Below are 21716 nucleotides of genomic sequence, written 5' to 3'. Positions count from 1 at the left end.
AACAGTCATCTTTAACAATAAAGGCAGAAGGAAAGCAACAAGCAAAAACAGGGGATTTGCAAAGTGGGTGGGAAATGACTATAAGCCGTGGCAAAACAGAAAAGTTTCCGTTGTGTTCTGTGGAGCCAGGAGTGCACAGTGCGGTGTGCTCATCTTTCTTCTCCGGGACAAATGTCTCAAACAGCTTAGGTAGGAGGCTACATGCGATGACTAATGTCCTAATTTTTGCTCTTCAACCACTTTTCTTGATCTTGCTCTCTGACTTGGTTCATTCCAGACTGTTCAATGGATTTGTAATAAATTTCCAAGATGAAGGCAAATTTCTTGCTTACTGTTTGCCTGAAATCTTGGCTTGTGTCCATCTTGTTTAACAAAAAACATAGACTCCAAAAACAGCTCACCAGTTCAACTACTAAAACTCCTTTGGCGATCTTCTTCGTCAGTAGTTCCAAAGAGGCAGATGAGTGATTGGGGAGCGAGAATTGTCTTGCTGTTTACAATGCTAGACCTGAGGTGCTTATCATTTCTATAAAATTTTAACCCATATATAACAAACCCACATAGGACTAAATGGATGTACCTAGTAAAAATATGAAAACCTGTGTGGACTGATAAACAAATTTAGGATAGTGGAGATGAAGAGAAAACACTAGAAATGAGATCAAAGAAGAGTATCCAAGGGAGGAAAATGTCAAATATTATGTGTACTACAGACCAATAAATCACCTCTAGACACAATGTACTGGGATTCTAGGGTCCCAGTGCTGACAGCCTTTTGTCCAATGTCAGAAAGTGGTTCTTTCCTCTCATTTAATTTCTTCTAGTTGTTTAAGATAGGGAAGTAATTCCTGACCTCATTTCCTTGCAGTTTGAATTATAAATCTTATTTAATTCTGAAAAATAGCAAGAAAAGTGGGGGTGAGGGTGGTGCCTGGATGGCTCAGTCAGGCGGCTGCCTTCAGCTCAGGTCATGATCTCAGGGTCCTGGGATCAAGCCCCATGTCAGGCTCCCTGCTCAATGTGGAGTCTGCTTTTCTCTGCCCCTTTGCCCCACTCTCTCCTCTCCTTCTCTCTCTCTCTCAAATAAATAAATAAAATATTTTAAAAAGTGGGACTGGGGAGAAAAAAAAGTAAAGAAAATAAAAACCTCTGATATCAACCTAGTAAAATCTTATTAAGGCCTGGCACTTTGACTTTCCAGTTCTGAGATGTTTATGACATTATTCTTTATACTCTTCTATATATTTGAACTATGATACAATTTTAAAAAGTAAATTATTGAAAATAGAAATAGGAGAACACTTGAAAAAAATTCTGACAAGCCGAAAAGCGAGAAGAAATTTTCATTATTTATCACCATAATACTATCATCCTGAAATAGCCACTTCTACATCTTAGTGTATATTCTATAGTCTTATGTGTGGGAAATGGGACCATGCTTTTTGTTACTATTTTTAAAAATTATATTGTAAATATATTTTTGGAATTTTAAATATTCGTTCTTACATCTTTCCTGAATGGCATTTCATTGTATTTCTGTAAAATGCTTTCTTTAATCAATCCTCCTTTCCTGGAAATGCAGGCTGTTTTGATTTTCGTAGTTTTAAATAATGTTTTAATGATCATTCTTCTACATGTATTTTCTATATCTAACTATGATAATTTCCTTAAAATATAATTTTATAAGTAGTTTCTGGGCCAAAACTATGGACAGTTTTTTGAGGTTTAAAGCATATTTTGAATCGTTGTCTAAAAAGATATTAAGTTATATGGACATAATACGAGAGAGCCCATGTTCTCAGAGCAGCATTTATTATCTTAAAAATCTTTAATAGTTACATAAAATTGAATTTTAATTTTTTACTATTGGAAATTTCCTTTCACATCTTTCCTATATCTTAGCCGGGCATTTATCTTTTTTCTTATAGTTCTATAAGATTTTTATACTAAATATATTCACCTTCTCTTATGCATTGTGAATATTTTTCCAATGTTGTGTTTTGCCTTTCCTTTTAGTTTAGAGTGTTTTTAATGTCTTGAAATGTATAAGTTAAATCTATCAATATTTCCCTTTATGTTTTCTGCTTATATGTATAGTCATTTATGTAATCTTTCGCATTTCTGTTTCACTTTCTACTTGGATATTCAACACATATGGAGTTTATTTTAGTATATTTGAGCATATGGTGTTAGGAATCTTATTCTATTTTATTATAGATTATTACAAATAGTTGATCAGCTGTCTCAAAGGCATTTATTGAATAGTCAGACTTAACCTGCTAGCTTGAATTTTTTCCAACACTTAATTTTCAGATATCCTGTTTGTGAATTTTTTGTTCTCTTGCTATAGGCAAATAAAAATTTTTTTTCACTAAAAGATATATTTCTAGTACATTTTTTTAAAGAACTTTAAGAATAAATTTTCCTACAGAAAATATTGTGTTAAAATTTTAATGCAATTAATATAACTTGAACTCTTGCTTTTTCTTATTTTCACTGCTCTTGGAATTCTAGTCTACTCATGCCTAGAGAAGACAAAAAATATTGAGGCATGATCTATTGATTCCTGACGGTTAGAATCATTATAGTCCAAATGAAAATCTCAGGAAATTGAATTTATAATCACAATAATTATAATATATCAAGCACAAAGACTTAGACAATACTGACTCTTTGTTGGCTAAAATGTGAATAACAGGAAACTGCAAAGATGGGATATATTATCCTTAATTGAAGCAACTGTGTGTTATCATCCAACTGAAATCTCGGTTTCACACCTCTATATCTTGTTCCTTCTTTGGGTCAGTGTAAAGGATGAAAATTCAAAGGACATGATCCAAACTTTTTTTTTTAAAGATTTTATTTACTTATTCATGAGAAACATACGAGAGAGGCAGAGACTTAGAGAGAGGGAAAAGCAGGCTCCCCACAGGGAGCCCGATGTGGGACTTGATCCCCAGACCAGGATCACCCCCCCAGTCAAAGAGACACTCAACCACTGAGCCACCCAGGCATTGCTGATCCAAACTTTCTTATTCTTATCCTCGTTCTCACCTTGTGGACAATGAGTACTTGCATTTCTTATAATCTCCCTTCTCAAATTACATGAAATTCCACAGTTATCACCATGGAAGAGGGAATGTACAAAAGGTATCCCTTCATTGGACAAGCCTCCCTGAGCTTTAAGATTGACATCTGTTGTAGTTTTTAATTAATTGAGCTATAAATGTGTACAATTTAATTGTGATAGAAATTTACGGATGACTTGGCTGAATCATCATGTTTCAAAGAACATGTTTCAGCCCTTTTCTTTCTAGGTCTCCAGAAAACTCAACAACCATTTTGCATGATAGGAATTTTGATATACATAGAGAGAATAGGAACAATGAACTACCATGTGTCCATCACTGAATTTAAGTAATCATCAACATTCTGCTGTTTTTGTCTCAGTAGCCTTTGATATAATGACATCACCCTCCTTTTCTTCTGATAACACACTGTCCTAATTTGCCCCTTATCCCTCTAGCAGCTCCTTCTCAGTCTCTTTTTTCTTTAAACTTTCAGCTTCCCTGTGAACCCAACCACTCTCATGGCTTCATTTACTACATCTGAGCAACTCCTAAATTCATATGTCCTGCTCAGATATCTTTTCTAGGGAGCATTAAACTCAACATGACCAAATGTGAACACATTATCTTTCATACTCTCCTCAGCACATCTCTTCTTCAGTATCTCAAGAAATGATATATCAATCCAATAATTCATGCCAGAAATAGAGATATAATCCTTGATAATTTTCTCTTCCATAGTAAATTACCAAATTAGTCAATTTAGCCTCTTAAAAACTTTTCAAATATGTCTCCTTCTTTTCATCTGCAATGTCAACACGATGATCAGCACTGCCTGAGGAAATGTAATGTAATCCACACATACAAGTCACATGTATAATTTTAAATTTCCTAGTAGCTATATTAAAAAGGAAAAAGAAACAGGTAAAGTTAAATTTAATAAGACATGACATTTAGCTCAACTGATATCTTAAATATTGTTATTAACATGTAATCAATATAAAAATATTATTAATAAGATATTTACATTCTTTTTTTTCTTGCTAAGTCTTGGAAATCTAGAGTGTGTTTTATACTTCTCAGCACATCATAAATTGGACAAACCACATTTCAAGCGCTCAGTAGCCACATGTGGCTAGTGCTCACCACAATGGACAGAGCAGCTTTAGTTCAAGCCCTGACCTTCTCTTTTTGCGGTGTCATTAATGGGCTTCACACATGTCTGCTTGGTTTCTTTTCAGTTCACTCTTCATGGGCAGCCAGAGTACTTTTTTTCAATGCAAATCTGTCCTATGGTTGCAAGCTAAAATCCTTCAGTGACTTCCTATTTTTTTCTTTTTGGCTAAAGTCTGAAACTCCCAACATAACCTTCAACACCCTCTTTGATCTAATCACATTTGATATCTCCAATCCGTGTAAGGTACAAAGCTTCTTTCCATTCACAGCCTTTATGCAAGCTTGAAAAATTTTTGCTCCTATCATAATTCTTAGCTGAAGTTCCACTTACAGAAATCTTCCTTGACACCCCTGTCCTCCTGCTTCTCCCAGAACAGGCTAGGATTCCAATTACATAGTCTTACTATGCACAGTAATTTTAATTCATGGCAGAAATTATTTATGTTATTATTTATTCAACATAGGCCTCCCATTTGGGACTAATAGTCACTCTTGGGTATCTTTCTACTTCCCCACCAATAATAGTACTTAGTACTGAATAAATATAAATTGAATATATAAATTTGACCCTCTTAGCATTATTCATGTGAGAAAAAGCTGAGGTTACCAAGACAGGCTTAGTCCAATCATGATTCACATCCCCAGGCTAGGGGAGCGACTCTTATACCTTGAGCACAGAGCTACCTCATCCTTGAACAAAATTAATGTTCTGTGAACAAGAAAAAGGGGAAGAGGTGGCTATTGAGTAAGCTACCAGTGCTGTCTACCAGAATTTCCAATTTATCACTGTGATAGACTGCTCACCTACTTTGGCTTTCATCAGCTTGAGAAAAGCAAGGCAGAGCCATCTGGAGATAAATTTGTGGATGGAGGAGTTTTGTTTTGTTTTTAACTATAAAGAGGAAGAAACACACTGTATTAGTCAGGGTTCTGCAGAGAAACAGTACCAATAGGATATATATAGATATATATATAGATATATATAGATATATATAGATGAGGAGATTTATTATAGGAATTGGCTCACGCGATTATGGAGGCTGAGAAGTCCCATAGTCTGCTGTCTGCAAGCTGGAGAACCAGGAAAGCTGATGCTATAATTCAGTCCAAGTCTGAAGGTCAGAATGAGGATCTGCTATGTCCAAGGACGGGAGAAGGTGGACATCCCAACTCAAGAACAGAGAGAGAATTTCCTCTTTCTCTGCCTTTTTGTTCTGATAGAGCACTCAACACTGGTGAGAGGAGATTTCTTTCTCAGTCTATTGATTCAGATCCTAATCCTTTTAGGAAATACCTTCACAGATACACTCAGAAATAATGTTCTACCTTTTGTCCACTCAGGTTGACACATAAAATTGACCATCACACATGCATTATTTTTTTTTTAATTTTTTTTATTTATTTATGATAGTCACAGAGAGAGAAAGAGTGAGAGGCAGAGACATAGGTAGAGGGAGAAGCAGGCTCCATGCACTGGGAGCCTGATGTGGGATTCGATCCCGGGTCTCCAGGATCGCGCCCTGGGCCAAAGGCAGGCGCCAAACCACTGCGCCACCCAGGGATCCCCACACATGCATTATTAACCAACATTCACAGACATTTTCCTACATCATCGCATTTGGTCTTCCCAATAATTCTTGACAACCTCATTAAGTTGCTGGTATTCCTCACCATCACGTATAACTTACAAAGGAGAAATCTCAAATCAAAAAAGTTAAGTGACTTGTCCAAAGGTGCTCAGAAATCATATGACTTGGAAAGGGACACAGATGTTCTTATTCCCAAATCCAAACTCTTTTCTCTATACCAGTGTTCCTTGGTATGAACCTTACCTGGGAACGTGTTAGGAAAGCAAATTTGAGGGCCTTACTCCAGACCTAATGAATCAGAAACTCTGGGAGTCCAGCCTAGCAACCCATGTTTAACAAGTTCTCCAGGTGACTCTGTTGCTCCTAAAGTATGAGAACCACTGCATTACACCCTACTACCCAAACTACTTTACTCTGAGTTGGTCAATTCCTTTTCTAGTTGTTTTATGATTTGAAAGAAAAAGAAAAATCCACCTTTGCACTCAGGTATATCATAAGAAGTCAAAGTTGGCTTTACCCTGCCTCTAGCCTCAAAGGGCTCTTGCATTTAGGGATCCATCCATTAGGCCTCATTTCCAAGGTTACATTCTTCAGCCAAATGAACAGTGGCCAGTTACTCCCTATACACAGCCTGACTTTGATTTCTGTGTGAGCAAGCAAAGCAAGTGAGTGAAAGTCTGCATCTCATAGAACTTCTCCTTAACAATGAATTACAGTAAACTCTCTCCTCTGCCAAAATGAAAGCCCTTTACCCTCTATTTCCCGTTTACTTCTGCGACCCAACCTTTTTACCACAAAACCTGCAGTATTTCTCCTTCTTAAGAAAACAAAAACCTAAAAACATTTCAGCAACTAATAATCATCTCTGACAAAGATGCCCTAATTCTAGCACAAGATAAATCTGTCTTCTTCCAACTTTGCCCCTGTCTTTTGCTACATTATCAGCACTATGATGATTCTAACCCATTAATCAGGGGCTTATACCCTGCATATTACCTCTTCTCCAGATTTCTGGCATATTTGTGAGAATAAAAGGAATCGCCAACCCAAGGTCAATTTCAGTCCCAACTGATATATTGGCAAAGTCTGTCTCTCTCTCTCCTAGTTTTGAGCCCTGGTGCTCTCTATCAGTATCTGCCTGACCATAATGGTTATCTACAGCCTTTTCCTTCTGCTTAGTTTTCTCAAAGTTCTATATTATCATGTTTTACCATATTGTTTCCCCCAAAGCATGTCTTACACTTTAACCTATTAAAATGTACCTCCACACAAGAAAAAAACATTGTTCTGACTCTGAAGCCAGGCCAGCATTATATAGCTGATGACCTTGCTCAGTTTCTCATCTATGAGATAGGTTATATGTGGTGGTTCTCAAGTTCCAGGGTACATTAGAATTACCCGGAAAATTTATAAAAAGAAAAAGAAAAACAGAGTGCTGGGCTTCCCACTGAGTTTCTGATTCAGTCAGTCTAGTGAAGAGCCTGAGAATTTCCATTTCTGACAAAGGTCCCAGGTTATGCTGATGCTGCTTGTCTAGAGATCACACTTGGAGAACCACTGAAATAATGTTATTAGGATGAAAAATCCTATTTGTAAAGTGCCCGGTTCAAAGTAACCACTTAATGAATGTTAGTCTCTTGTCCTCCACCTCTATTCCACATGTCCTCAAAGCAAAGGAAATAGATGATAAAAATGAATTAATGACATTGGGTTTGAATGGAATCGAGCTAAATGCAATTATCTCTGGGCAAAGCCTTTCTGGAAATAAACCAAAAGAGATATTTCTGTGAGAATAAACTAAAGGAGATATTTTAGGTAAATGAATCTTTAGAAGCTATTGATAAGTATTGGCAAAGGCATCAGACAAAGGACATTTCTACACATCGTCAGGAGAAAAATAACAGTATATATAATTTTAAAGGACAATTTGGTAATACCTACCAAAATGTGAAAGATACATAAATTTTGAGCCAGCATTTCACTTCTAGAAATACGTCCTTCAGAAATACATACAGATGCACAGAAATATAGTGCAATATATTTGCATAACAGCTCCTAAACCCAAGTATATATGAAATGTAATTTTTTTTCCTGAAAGTCAACTTGATTTATACTTCAAGCCCATTGCACTAGGTGGTAAAAATAAATCCCATTCATTTCAGGATTCATTTCCTGACATTTTTGTAGAGTTGCAGCTGAGAACCAGGGGGCGTGCACAGAGCAGAGGCATCGGGGTATGTACAAATAATTGATCTTATGTCATCATCCATCCATGCTGTCATCTCCTGGCTTGGCCACCATTCGGTTAGTACTCATTAGATTTTATATACAGATTACTGCTACATTATTGCATGATTTGTTCCTTGCAGTCCCATCCTACCTGCTGCTTCTACTACCCGCATACCATGCCAAGTGCTATGGAGGCTGAGACCCTCACTCTTTTTTTTTTTTTTTTGACCCTCACTCTTTTGATGAGACTTTCAGATGCTTAGGTTTGTTGTGATGTTTCTGTGTCTTATTAATTCTGAGATTGTCTAGGGCTCTAATCAACTAATAACTTCTTATTTTCTTTTTTAGTCCTACGTACTGAGTAAATCAATAAAATTTAATGGCCAATTTTGAAAGCGTCACAGATTTGCCATTTGGAACCTTGTATTGCTTTAGTTTTTATCAAATACTGAAGAAAGGAAAATAACCATTTTGATGGTGAAAAATCTTGTTTTCAAGACAAGTCCCAGATGTAAGCCACTCCTTAATCAGTGACTCAGTGATTATAACTTAGCAACATGCAAGTCTGTGTTAGCTATATATAGCTCTATTTTTGTATGCATTGAAATGAGCCTCTGATGGTCAAAATAGTTTTGTATTTTCAAAACGATAGCAGCTGTTTATCCTTAATTTTGAGAATAATTTGGGGGAGTTATGTACTTTACTTTTTACCCAAAAGACAGGAATGACTTCACTGTTTAGATACAGAAAGAAATATGTTAAATCGTTCAACCAATGCTGCTTGGAATAGACTTCTTTAAAGCATATTTTGATTGTGTAACTGTTCTGAACTAAACTTGGCTTGTGAAGTCTCTGGATGTTACATAACTCCTGAAAAATACAAAAGTAAGAAGGAAAGACAGAATTAAATAAAAGACAATAAGGTTGACGCATTTCAGCATACATTTTTTTTTTTTTAAGTAGCCATAAAGTGCCAGATGTTGAAATATAAAGATAGCTAGAACACAGCTCCTTCAATGACTCGGACTCGGTGGGGAGAAAATCAAGTAACAGAGACAAAATTCCAACAAACAATAAATACAAAGTACAAAGCCAGATAGCATATACCCTATCTGAAGAAAGGCTTCACAGTGAAGGTCATATTTAATCTGTGGTGGAAGAGGGAAAGAAGCATGTTCAAAAAATAGGGACAGAATTTACCAAGATAGGTGTCATTAGACTACAAGCTCTGCATTAGGAGGAAGAATGTCTGATTTACCTATTATATGTTTAATGCCTAGAAGAGTGATTGATGCATGAAGTAATCGATATATATTTGTTGAATGACTGAAAACATGATTTCAAGTAAAGGTAAGTAGTTCCAGTTTGTTCTACTGGACTAAAGCACAGAGAGATCGAGGTTAACTGATAAGAAAGTCTAGAAAGGGAGGCAAAGACCAAACGCCCTAACTTTGATCTTTTAAGGAATTAGGATTTTTGTCTTAGAGACAATGGGAAACCATTAATAGCATTTGAGTAGGGCAATGACACAAGTGAGTATGTAGTAGCATGTTGGAACTAGAGCTAAGTGCTTGGAAATAGGGCACATAGGTGAAGACGAGTGCAAAGTACTGTATCATATTATAAAAAGAACAGTCAATTTTTCAGGCAACAGACTTTATCTTGACCTCCCTTGACCATCACCCCCTTTCCCACAATCACATACAAGCAGCACTGGGAAAAATGAAAAGAGGGAGTGTAAGCTTTTTGGTGAGGAGGAATGCCCCTCTTTTGGCCAGCATGTCTGGACAACCCTATAGTTTCTACTCCCTCCTCTAACCTCCATGCCTTTTCACAGGAAGCCATGAAAAATAAAATGGTCCTCTTTTGTTCTTTCCAAGAGCCACAGGACTTGGGGATGATGATCCTCCTCCCTCCTTTTGAGTTTTCTTCACAGGCAAATTATAAAATAGTCCTTTTGGCTAAGCAAACTTGCTAGGTAAGCTTCTTGTTTTCATACATTTCTAGACTAGAAAGAGAGAGCAGCCTCCATGTTCCAGTTCAAGAGTTACCTTCAGGGTATACCAATCAAACATTCCCAATGATTCACCATGTTCTTTACTGCATTCTGATGCTCCACTAGAGTGGTTTCCAGGTATCCGATCAAGCCTCCAACCAGGAATAAAAATAAAATTCATTGCTCCATCTCTCTCAAGGACCCTCAAGATCTTATTCCTAACCCTTAACCTCTAAGCCTCATTACTTGACTGGTAGGGGTGGATGGAATGTGGACATAGGAAGGAGGTGGGAAAGCTTCTGTCTATAAGCATTGTTCTTGGGAGTCATTGTTTGGTTGAATTTGAGACTGCAGGAGGAATAATTCTCCCACTTTTTAGTTTAGAGGGTAATTTAGCTGTTTCTGGCTGTTCTCTTTGAAAGTTAGGGTAATTAGCACTTCTTGTCCTTATCTATGAGTCCAAGAAGCCAATTTCAGGACAATAGGAAAAGTTTCACTCAACATTTACCACTGGTTCCCAACAGGAATATAATGCAAGCCACATATGCAATTCTTTTTTTTTTTTAGATTTTATTTATTTATTCATTAGACACAGAGAGAGAGAGGCAGAGACACAGGCAGAGGGAGAAGCAGGCTCCATGCAGGGAGCCCGCAACATGGGACTCAATCCTGGGTCTCCAGGATCACGCCCTGGGCCAGAGGGCGTGCTTAACCCCTGAGCCACCCGGGCTGCCCAACACATATGCAATTCTAAATTTTTCTAGTAACCATATTAAAAGAGATAAAACGAAATAATTGAATTTTATAGTATACTTCAAACCAATATAACCAAAATATATTTCAACATGTGATCAATAAAAAATTATTGAAGAGATAATTTTCATTCCTTTCTTCATACTGTCTTCAAAATCTAGTATTTACTTTATAATTACAGAATATCTCAATTTGGTCTAGACTCATTTCAAGTGCCCAGAACCCATTTTAAACAAAGTTAGTTATGTTATTATAGATTATCTTGTGACAAAAGCTAACAATGGTTCCTTACAATGTGCATAGAATAAATCCAACTTCCTATTATACATGTATTTGTGGTTTAGACAATTGAGTGGAAGGGAAGATACCTAATGCAAGTCTCCTTCTTTTTCCACAGGCTTAAAAATACCACCTCCTAGTGTGTCCTTACTTACTAAACAATTATTTATAAACTCTGTTGTTTTAAAATATCTGAAAGGACTATTTTTTTTTTGTAAGTCACTGCCTAATTAGATAGAGATAAATTTTCAGAATAACTTTTCTGTAAACTTTGTACCACAACTTTAAAAAAAATCGATGGAATTTGTTATCTCTTAAAACACAAATCAAGCTTTTCTTCCACAAAGGCAGCTCAGTGTCACCCTTCGCAGATGGATAGGTCTACTTTCAATGGCCTGGTATCTGAACATGGGCTGGATATGCCCCATCTGCTGTTTCAGATTTATTTCTTCAGACTGAGCAAGAATGAGTCAAGAATCAAGAGTAAAACTGCAGTCATTACCTTTTAAACTTATTTATTTTTTGTTGTTGGTTTGGCAAGTTGCCTCATTTCACAGAGACTTTATGAGGTGCTTATGTTTTACTTTTGAAGGTGAGAACTGTGATCTAATCTGTATTCTGTGTGTTGCTTAGTACACTGGGGGTGCATAATAAATATTGAACAGGAAGACTTTATTGAATCACTCTATACCGTACACTTCCTAGTTTATCCATTGTGCCAAGCTTCCACTACAGAATCATTATGAATAGATGGGTGGCTGGATAGATTCACAAGTGAATTTATTTGATAGTTCACTGCCAAAATTTTGCTACCTATAATGAAATCATATTTCTTGGTCTTCTCCCATGAATCACAAGGAGAACAGTCTCACTTACATTAATATGAAGCCTAAATTTGAACAAATATATAGTAGGCTCTCTGTGTCTAAAAAAAATTTAAAGCAGAAGTTAAAGCCCGATAAACTCCATTTCCATCAACTCATAAAACCAGAACCTCCAAAATGACTTTCTGGCACCTCAAAATCAAAACATTTTAATAATATCAGGATATATGGAAGCTATAACACTGATTCCAGTTTATTTGAAATTGAATTATATTCAGCACATTTTTAATGCTAAAAATGTTTTATTCCTTCAAGCAACTAATTTTTTAAACTCATTGATTTTACAAGATTTTATAGAGCACCTATTATGCTCCAGGCATTGTTTCCAGGCTCTGAAAAACATAAAAAATCCTGCTTTAATGGAATGCACATTTTATTAGAATATTTAACTCAATAGGTACTCAATCAAAATATTTAAAACACTTAATATAATCAACTAGTTTTTTTTTTTTTTAATTCATTCCCACTTAATAGAAAATCCACAAGGTATGTGGTAGAGTTAGGGCAATCATCAAGATTATTTGATACAAAGCTTGTTCTTTTCACGAAACTGTGATAAGTACTTGTCTTTTTATTCAACAAGGTCTCTTATAACTCTACAACATTTTTCCTCCTATGTTCTGTAATAGGATATTGTAATTCAAATAAATCTCAAGAAAATCAGGTTTCAATTTGAAAATGAAGATGATAAGGCTAAAAATAATACTGAGAAAGCAACCCATACCTAAAGGGTTCTTAAGAGGAAAGCTTATGAAAAACTTGAGCATAAAAATGCAGTAAAGGGGATCCCTGGGTGGCTCACCAGTTTGGTGTCTGCCTTGGGCCCAGGGCGCCGTCCTGGAGTCTCGGGATTGAGTCCCGCGTCGGGCTCCTGGCATGGAGCCTGCTCCTCCCTCTGCCTGTGTCTCTGCCTCTCTCTCTCTCTATGTCTATCGTGAATAAATAAATAAAATCTTTAAAAAATATTTTAAAAAGTGCAGTAAAATCATGTCCTTATAGATCTGATTAAGATGATAGAAATTATATTGTAAACTGGAACCATTCCATTTTATATTCAAATATATTAACCTGTACTCTTCCAGAATTGTTCTGAAATGTTTCTCAGGCTAAGATGTTATTATCTGCCTATATATCATATATGTCCATATTATGAGTTCCCTTTGACCTCTTCAAATAATATGACTTTCTCCCTTCTCCGGAAAGCCTCCCACAGTCAAACTGCTTCACACTGTCTTACATGCCTATTACAAATATATCTGTGTCTTAAAAGGTTAGCTTAAAAGGTGGTAGAGAGGAAAAGTGATGTAGGAGACAAACAGGAGATTGGGAGAGACAACTCCTTAATAATTAGAAACCATTCAATTTTTTAGAAAATCACTTGTTTTAAAATTTTTAAGAGAAATGTTGTTCCAGGTGGACTGTCTTTTTATTTATTTATTTATTTATTTATTTATTTATTTATTTATTTATTTTTAAAGATTTTATTTATTTATTCCTGAGAGACACAGAGAGAAGCAGAGACATAGACAGAGGGAGAAGCAGGCTCCATGCAGGGAGCCCAATGCAGAACTCAATCCTGGGACTACGGAGTCCGGCCCTAAGCCAAAGGTAGACTATCAACCCCTGAGCCACTGGACTGTCTTCTTTAAATAAAGGCTAATTTCTAAAATTTTTCTTTGAATTTCGTATCACAGCTTTAAAAATGAAAATTAAAAAATTAAAATTAAAGTAAATTAATTAATTTAATTACATGAATAATTAAGTCTATTATCTCTTAAACCACCAATCAACCTTTGCTGAGTGATGAAAATCAAGGCATCCCATTTGCAAATGAAAGGATGGATCTACCTTTCAATACAACAATATCACAACATTCTGAACCCCTAGATTATCTTCTTAATTCTACGCTATATTATAACTGCTTTCTGAAATTTCCGTTTCTTAAAGAAGTTGGTATCTGAAAATCAAAATGATACTTTCCAGTCGCCTCTCTGAACTTCTCTTGATTTCATACATTCCAAGAGCATTTGTTAAATTGTTTTCTCTACCAGATGCTATTTCACAGACACGCAAAAATGAGTGTCATATTACCTGCTCTCCACTCAGAGCCTACAAAAGAGAGATATGAGAAAAAATGGAGCTAAGGGAAGTGATAGAGATGTGCATACTCTCATGAAAGTATTGTGCAAGGGTCTCCAGTCTAGGCTAAGGACTCAGTGCGGAGGTTTCTCTGGTGAACTTGGTGCTCGAGAGAATCTGAAAGTGATTGGGATTCCTTAGGGAGGCATGTAGGCAAGTTGCCTTTGCTCTTTCCTGAAATTTATAATCATCATGAAACTCATTGGTATATCCCATACTCTTCATATCTCCCACTCTATATAGTGAGGTCTATAAATCAAGACCCATATCTGGCACAATTTTCACTTTTGAACAGAGTCTAAAATCATGTCTTTAAGACATAAACTCTCAGTCAAGCAGTCTCATTCTGCAATACATAGGTGATTTGGGATTAAGAGATGTATAAGCCCAGTGAAAAGGTTTATATTAATTACTTCAGAAATACATCTTGCAGGACCTGACATTTTTCTCATATTGAAGCAGATATAGGCATTTGAAGCCTTTTAAGAAGTAACTGAGTAACTCTCAATTTCCATTTGCTTACTGAATCAAGAACCATGAGGTAACCCTAAGGGAGTCATTTTCATTCTGTTCAGCACGCATTTTGTCAAACCTCACATCAGAACGGGGTAGACAACATAAACGAATACTGAATGGTGCTAAAGAGGGTAACTTTTCATACCATATATCAAAATGATAGCACTGAAAAATCGATGCAAGACAAAGCAATTTCAACCCAAAGAGACTGATTGAACTGTAGCTTCTTTATCCCTCTGCTCTCACCTCCCTGGTCAGTCCCAAGATTTACAGCAGAATGCTAACACATGGGTTTGTATTTGGGTATAAATGCGCGCGCACACACACACACACACGCACAATTCTGGTAAATTATAATCCTAATTGACTATAGCAATGATGTCTGATTAATATATTAGAATCAAAATGCTTCTTTATTACTTTTCCATATTTTCTTTTCTTTTTTTCTTTTTTTGCAATGGATGTGGATTACATTGATCATCAGATCTATTGTGCTATTAAAATCTCACCTCAACTTTCCTCATTCTCCATGTGTGATGTGTGTCCTATAGGTTCTCTCTATTCCCAGCCCCATGACTCGGGCCTTGGTCTCTAACCAGTGTATTTGTCATGAACAGGAGATCCTCCTGACAAATTTAAGCTGGAAAAGGGAGAAGATGGTTGAAATCAGGAATGCTGGAAAAAGACATTTTGTAGTTTATTTGCACACAAGTGTTGGTTGATATCTTCTTTATTTCTGGGTTCAGATGCACTGAAAAGCCTGACTTTGTCTATGTGAAATGTCAAGTCACACATGCTATGTGTAGTGTCCTTAGACTCCTATAGCAAGCAATGGGTTTTGTCTTCTTGGACCTTCAAGCTTCAAAGTACAGTCATCATATAATATTTAGTTTCCTCTATTTTATGGATGTTACTCTAGACTGTAACATCCTTGGAAAGAGGCCATGTTTTCCACTTTTGTAACTTTCCAGAGATGAGACCACAGCTGGTTAAACAGAATGCCCTACTCACTTCTTCAGTATCATGGTGAGAAAGCCGAATGCCCCAGGGAATTAAAAAAAAATGCCATATTTAAAAAGACACCTTTCACATTCTTTTAAAAGATTGCCTCTGGAAACATGTATATATGACGGGTATTTAGAGATATTGCTTATGACGAATAGACTATTTACCAATCTATACTTCATTATAAACAAAATGATGATGAAAGTATATGCTATTATTGTTGAAATCATTCATACAAATAAGATAGACTGTGTCTAAATCAAACATAGCAACATAAGACAACAACAACAAAAATGTCACTTCTTCAGAGCCAAGAAACCAGTAGATCTTGGCTTGCTTACAAAGGGTTATTTCCTTTGGAAGAAGAAAGAGGACACATAGAATATCTGACAGGTCGTCATCTCATAGGAAACACAAGTATGGAGCAGAAGGTGGTGCTTCCTAATGAATTTAAAATATGATGCCAGGACAATTTCTAAGATGAAAACTAAACTAGTTCAGGGCTTTGAAAAGGATAAACTCATCAGGAGCAAGCCCTTCGCTGTCCAAACCGGGGAGCACTCACGTTACATTCTTTAAATAGCAGAGCCCCCAGAGAATCTTGAGGACTACAAAGTGAGAGTCAGACTCCAGACTCCGGGGTAGGGGGTGGAGAAACAAGCCATGTATGCCAACAATGATTCTCACTCATGCATACAGAGCCAGCATTAAAGACTTTTTCAGGAAGTAAATCAGAGAAAAAGATCTAGCAACCACACACCACTCAAAGATCTCAGCTTTAAAACAATTTCATAGCTCTCCTTGGCCTGACTCAAACATTGGCAGGGAGGAAATGGTCTGGTAGGGCATTGCTTCTCAAATCCAAGCACCCACGGGTCTTGTCTTCCAGGGGATGCTGACACTCCAGGACTTGAAACCAAGTAGCAAGCTCCTGGTACACTGAATCTGTTGGGTTTCAAAGGGATGGGAAACCTCTATCCCACCTCAGAGCTGGTTTAAACTAGTGGAAGGGGGCACTGGGCGGGGCTTGCACAGCCTCTGAGGTGATGGTAAGCTCCAGGCCTGACCTAGGGCTCTGCCCTGTTGGTAGATATCCAGCACTTGCTCAGGCCATATTTGATGCGTGTGATGCACAAGGAGGGAGGAACCCTATTGCTTCTGTGGCCAGAGGCTCAGGGCTTCCAGGACCACAGCTCAGACAGTGGAAGTCAACTTCCTCCCTGCCTACAAGGCACTGTGACCTAACAGACTGTGTCTTCATTCCAGGAGAGCAAGGGGGCACAGGAGGAAATGCTACCCCTTGTTCTTATGGCCTCCCAGACTTTCCTGAAGACATTGAGTCTTTTCCTCCCATCCCCATCTCAGTGTGGAAAACTGGAGCCAGACCACTGTTTCAGTTCACCATTGCCTCATCTGCATGACTTTCCAGATTCCTCTTTGGGCCCAGAAAGGTCGCAGCCTCTGACCTGTAGTGCAGTCTTTGACCATCCTTGATGTTCTTGGCCCTCAACACCATTGTAGAAATCAGAAGGTGACCCTCTGCATGCATATGGAGAGCAAGGCTCAATTCTGCCAGGAGAGTGGGGCTGGATTGAAGGTCTGGCTGGCTCCCAGTATGAGCTTGAGCAAGGAATCACCTGTACCACTGCTCCCGTATCTTCCCTGCAGCTACCCGTAGCCCCAGCACCATCAGCCTGCTGAGAACCATCCAGACCCCTGAGTGTGCATCCAGTTCTCAGTGAGTAGATGACCCCCAGGAACAAAAGTGTGTGGAGCTCTACCTCAATGACTTGATGCCCAAGTCCCTGAGGCATCTGGCCTTTCTCGGTTCACCTGAGGTTCCACCTTGGAGTGAGCCTTCTCCTCCCAGATTCTTGTCTACCTATCTACAAGGTTTGCAGGATAGGAAGTCTCGAGGAGAACCAGGGAGGAGGCTGAGGCTGCTAGTGGTTCAGAAGCAGCCAATGTGGGGTGTTGTCCTAATGGTTCCCATGCTTGACTGAGATGCCTCCTCTGTGTTCCTAGCTTGGACTCTGCCCCTGAACCCAACAGGATGAGAGCAGCCTGACTCACGCTCCTGCCCATGACAGGGAAATTATGAAAAACAGCTTGAATTGTTTCCAGACCTCCTCATGAATTCTGTGTCGTATGACCTTAAATATACTAGGTAAGCTGGAAACTTAAAATAGCTCAGCTCTTAGAATTTGGTCTTCTCCTTAAGTTGCATTTCTTAACTGGTAAGCTTTGGGTTTTCTTTGTTGATATAAAAAATAAATCCAAGGCCAAAATCCCATAGATTTTGAAGTGAAATTCTCATAAAATTGTTTAATTTGCCATTAATAGCCATCCTATTGCTATCTGGCTTAGTAATTATTTAGAAGAGTACTTTTGGCTATTTATTCATGATTTTGTTGTTGACTTCTATTTTATTGGATTGACTGGAAAATACGGTCTCTGTGGCTGTGAGATGAAGTATATAATTCACAATTGTATATGCTCTGAGAATGTAAAAAAATAATGCACATTCTCCATCTAATACAAATGTTTTAAATATATATATATGTTTGTAAATATTTGAAAAGTCTGCTGATATTATTTTTAATGCACTATGTCTTTACGTGATTAAATTATCTTTATTGTTCCAGAGGATTCTGTTTTATATATTTTGATGCTGTGTGTCTGATGAATAAAAAATATTAACCTCATTTTGGACTACAGCTTTTATCATGATATAATAAGCCCTTTGTCTCATTTAATGCATTTTTTGAATGCTTTGCTTTATCTGATATAGCAATATTGTTAGTCCTTCTTACTTTTTTTATTTGCATTTGCCTTTATGATTCTGCACATCCTTTTCAGTCTTTTTTTTTTTTTTTTCCCTTTTCAGTCTTTATCTTCATTTTATTTCAGGTGGGTTTCTTATAGACAATACACATTGTATATATTGTGTAATCCAATTTGATAGTGTTATATGACAGGGAAATGTAGTTCATTTGAATTTATTGTGAAGACTAGTATTTTGGTTTTATTCTCATCATTTATAATATTCACTATTTGTTAGTTTTTCTATTTTTACCTGTCCCTATGTTCTTGCTTATCATAGTAAGCTTTTTGCTATTCCTTGTTTTTCTTCTCTTGTCTCACTTTTAAATTATTATTTTATGATTCTCTTAAACACTTACTTACTATTCTAATAAAATTATGATCTATGCATTTTGATCAATACAGAAAAATAAGTCAATGTAGCCACCACGATATTTAATTTGTCATCACCTCCTGTCCCCTCTTATCCCCTCCTACCCCTTTGGAGAGGAAACATTCCCACCTGTCCCTATCCCTTCATCCTGAGAAAACTCTCCATCCTTGCCAACAGCTGATATTTGGGTTTTGCGTCAAAAGTTTTGTATTTTTAACGTTTCATATCCTGGCTAACTTTTCTGAGACAGCTTTTGCTTCTGTTTAGGAATAAGTACTTAAAATTTAAATATATTCCAGTCATAGCATCTTATCCACTTATTTTATCTTTGTATTTTAAAATCCATAGCATCTCATGATTCGACATTAGGATATCCATCACTATGATTCATTAAGTAAATAAATTAAAGATGGAACATCATATTGCCTTTTTATGCTTTTGGGCTTAGTAATATCCTTTCACATTCATAATCCAGATAGCGAGATAAGCAGGATTTTATGCACCAAGGCTTTCCCTTCATTGCTCTTCCAAACTGAAAAAATAAAACATTGCTGCCAGTTTAGCCAACAGTTAAACTTTACTGCAAAATATTTTGATTCTCTTTCCTGCTAAAGTGACCTGTGACTCACATGGTGATGCTCAAATCCCATTTGGGAATTTAGCAAACTAGCAGATTCTGCAACATGAAATCCTATGAGATTTGGATGTGCATTTGTCCAAGCCCGCCATAGGGGTTGATATTAAATATTTCACAAATACTATACCTTCCAGGAATTCACATTTTCTTTATTGAATGTAGAATTGTGAAATCTTTAAGAAATAGCTGAATCATTATTTCTTGACTATCTCCTGCTTGTTAAAGCAGGACTATAAAATAGCTCAAGGGAAGCACTGAGAAATTTGCTTTCATTATACTCAATAGCCTGCATCTGTCCAAATCACATATGAAAGGATGTGGACAAATATAAATTAAAATTGAATTTTGCAGAAGAGGTTGAAGAACTTCCCCAGAATAAATTAAATATATAAGCTGAAATTTGATGTAAGGCATGAGCTCAGTCCTACAGATGGACTGTAGCAACTTTGCAGACATTTTTCCTGTTTTCTCTTTTTATTTTCCCAGATTTCTACAGATTTGCTAGGAAGAATAAAAAGATGAATAGATTCTAGCAGTGCTAAAGGTGTGTAAATAAGAAATGGTATACTTACCATTTCTTCATTAATAGTAAGTATGTAAATATTTGCAAATCAATCAAATGATACACTACATAAATAAGAGAGGATAAAAACCGTATGATCCTCTTGATAGATGCAGAAAAAGCATTTGACAAAGTACAGCATCCATTCTTGATAAAGACTCTCAACAAAGTAGGGAGAGGGAACATACATCAACATCATAGAGGCCATTTATGAAAAACCCACAGCTAATATCATCCTCAATGGGAAAAACTGAAAGCATTTCCTCTAAGGTCAGGAGCAAGACAGGGATGTCCACTCTCACCACTATCACTTAACACAGTACTGGAAGTTCTAGTCTCAGTGATCAAACAAAAAACGAAATAAAAGGCATGCAAATCAGCAAGAAGTCAAACTTTCACCATCTGCAAGTTACATGGTAGTCTATATAGAAAACCCAAAAGACACCACCAAAAAATTGCTAGAACTGATACATGAATTCAGTAAAAGTTGCAGGATATAAAATAAATGTACAGAAATCTGTTGCATTTCTATACACTAATAACAAAGAAGCAAAAAAAAGGAATCAAGGAATCAACCCCATTTACAATGGCACCAAAAGCCATAAGAAACCCAGGAATTAATCTAACCAAAGAGGTAAAAGACCTGTACTCTGAAAAGTGTAAAACTTTTTTTTTTAAAGTATAAAACTTTGATGAAAGAAATTGAAGATGACACAAACGTATGGAAAAACAGTCCATGCTCATGGAATGAAAGAAAAAACATTGTTGAAATGTCTATACCATACAAAGCAAACTACACTTTCAATTCAATCCCTATTAAAATACAATCAGCATTTTTCAAAAATCTAAAAGAAATAATCCTAAAATTTATATGGAACCACAAAAGACCCTGAATATCCAAAGGAATCTTGAAAAAAGAAAAGCAAAGCTGGAGAGATCATCATTTCAGACCTGAAGATATATTACAAAGCTATAGTGACCAAGACAGTATGGTACTGGTACAAAAATAGATGCATAGATCAATAGAACAGAATAGGAAACTCAGAAATGAACTCCAAACTACATGATCAATTAATCTTTGACAAAGCAGGAAAGAATATTCAATGGGAAAAAAAGTCTCTTCAACAAATAGTATTGAGAAAACTGGATAACAATATGTAAAAGAACGAAACTGGACAACTTTCTTACACCATACACAAAAATAAATTTAAAATGGATGAAAGACATGGAATGTGTAAATGTGAGACAGGAAACCACCAAAATGGTAGAGGAGAACACAGATGGTAATCTCTTTGACATCTGCCATTGCAACTTTTTAGTAGATACAGCTCCTGAGGCAAAGGAAACAAAAGCAAAAATAAACTATTGGGAATTCATCAAAATAAAAGGCTTCTGTGCAGCAAAGGAAAACAACCAAACTTAAAGGAAACCTACAGAATGGGAGAAGACATTTGCAAATGACATACCTGATAAAGGGTTAGTATCTACAAAGAACTTCTAAAACTCAATACTCCAAAAACAAAAAGCAATTTTAAAAAATGGGCAGAAGACATGAATAGGCATTTTTCCAAAGAAGACTTCCAGGCAGCTAACAGACACACGAAAAGATACTCAACGCCACTCATTGGGAGGGAAATACAAATGAAACTACAATATTACCTCACACCTCTCAGAATGTTGTTGGTGA

The 21716-nt window shown here is 36.6% G+C and overlaps 1 protein-coding gene across 1 annotated transcript in view; it reads right to left on the bottom strand.

The window, feature by feature from the left end:
- Window positions 1-218: 218 nt before the first annotated feature.
- The window catches only part of LOC121477614 (protein CEBPZOS-like), a 93774-nt gene continuing 72276 nt past the window's right edge, over window positions 219-21716 (bottom strand). The window contains exon 2 of the mRNA XM_041732063.1: window positions 219-490. Within this exon, the coding sequence (XP_041587997.1) occupies window positions 219-490 (272 nt within the window). The remainder of the gene's footprint in view (window positions 491-21716) is intronic.

The sequence above is a fragment of the Vulpes lagopus genome, chromosome 17 (assembly GCF_018345385.1).
Source record: "Vulpes lagopus strain Blue_001 chromosome 17, ASM1834538v1, whole genome shotgun sequence".
Lineage (NCBI taxonomy): Eukaryota > Metazoa > Chordata > Mammalia > Carnivora > Canidae > Vulpes > Vulpes lagopus.
This window is presented reverse-complemented; position numbering and strand designations above follow the sequence as displayed.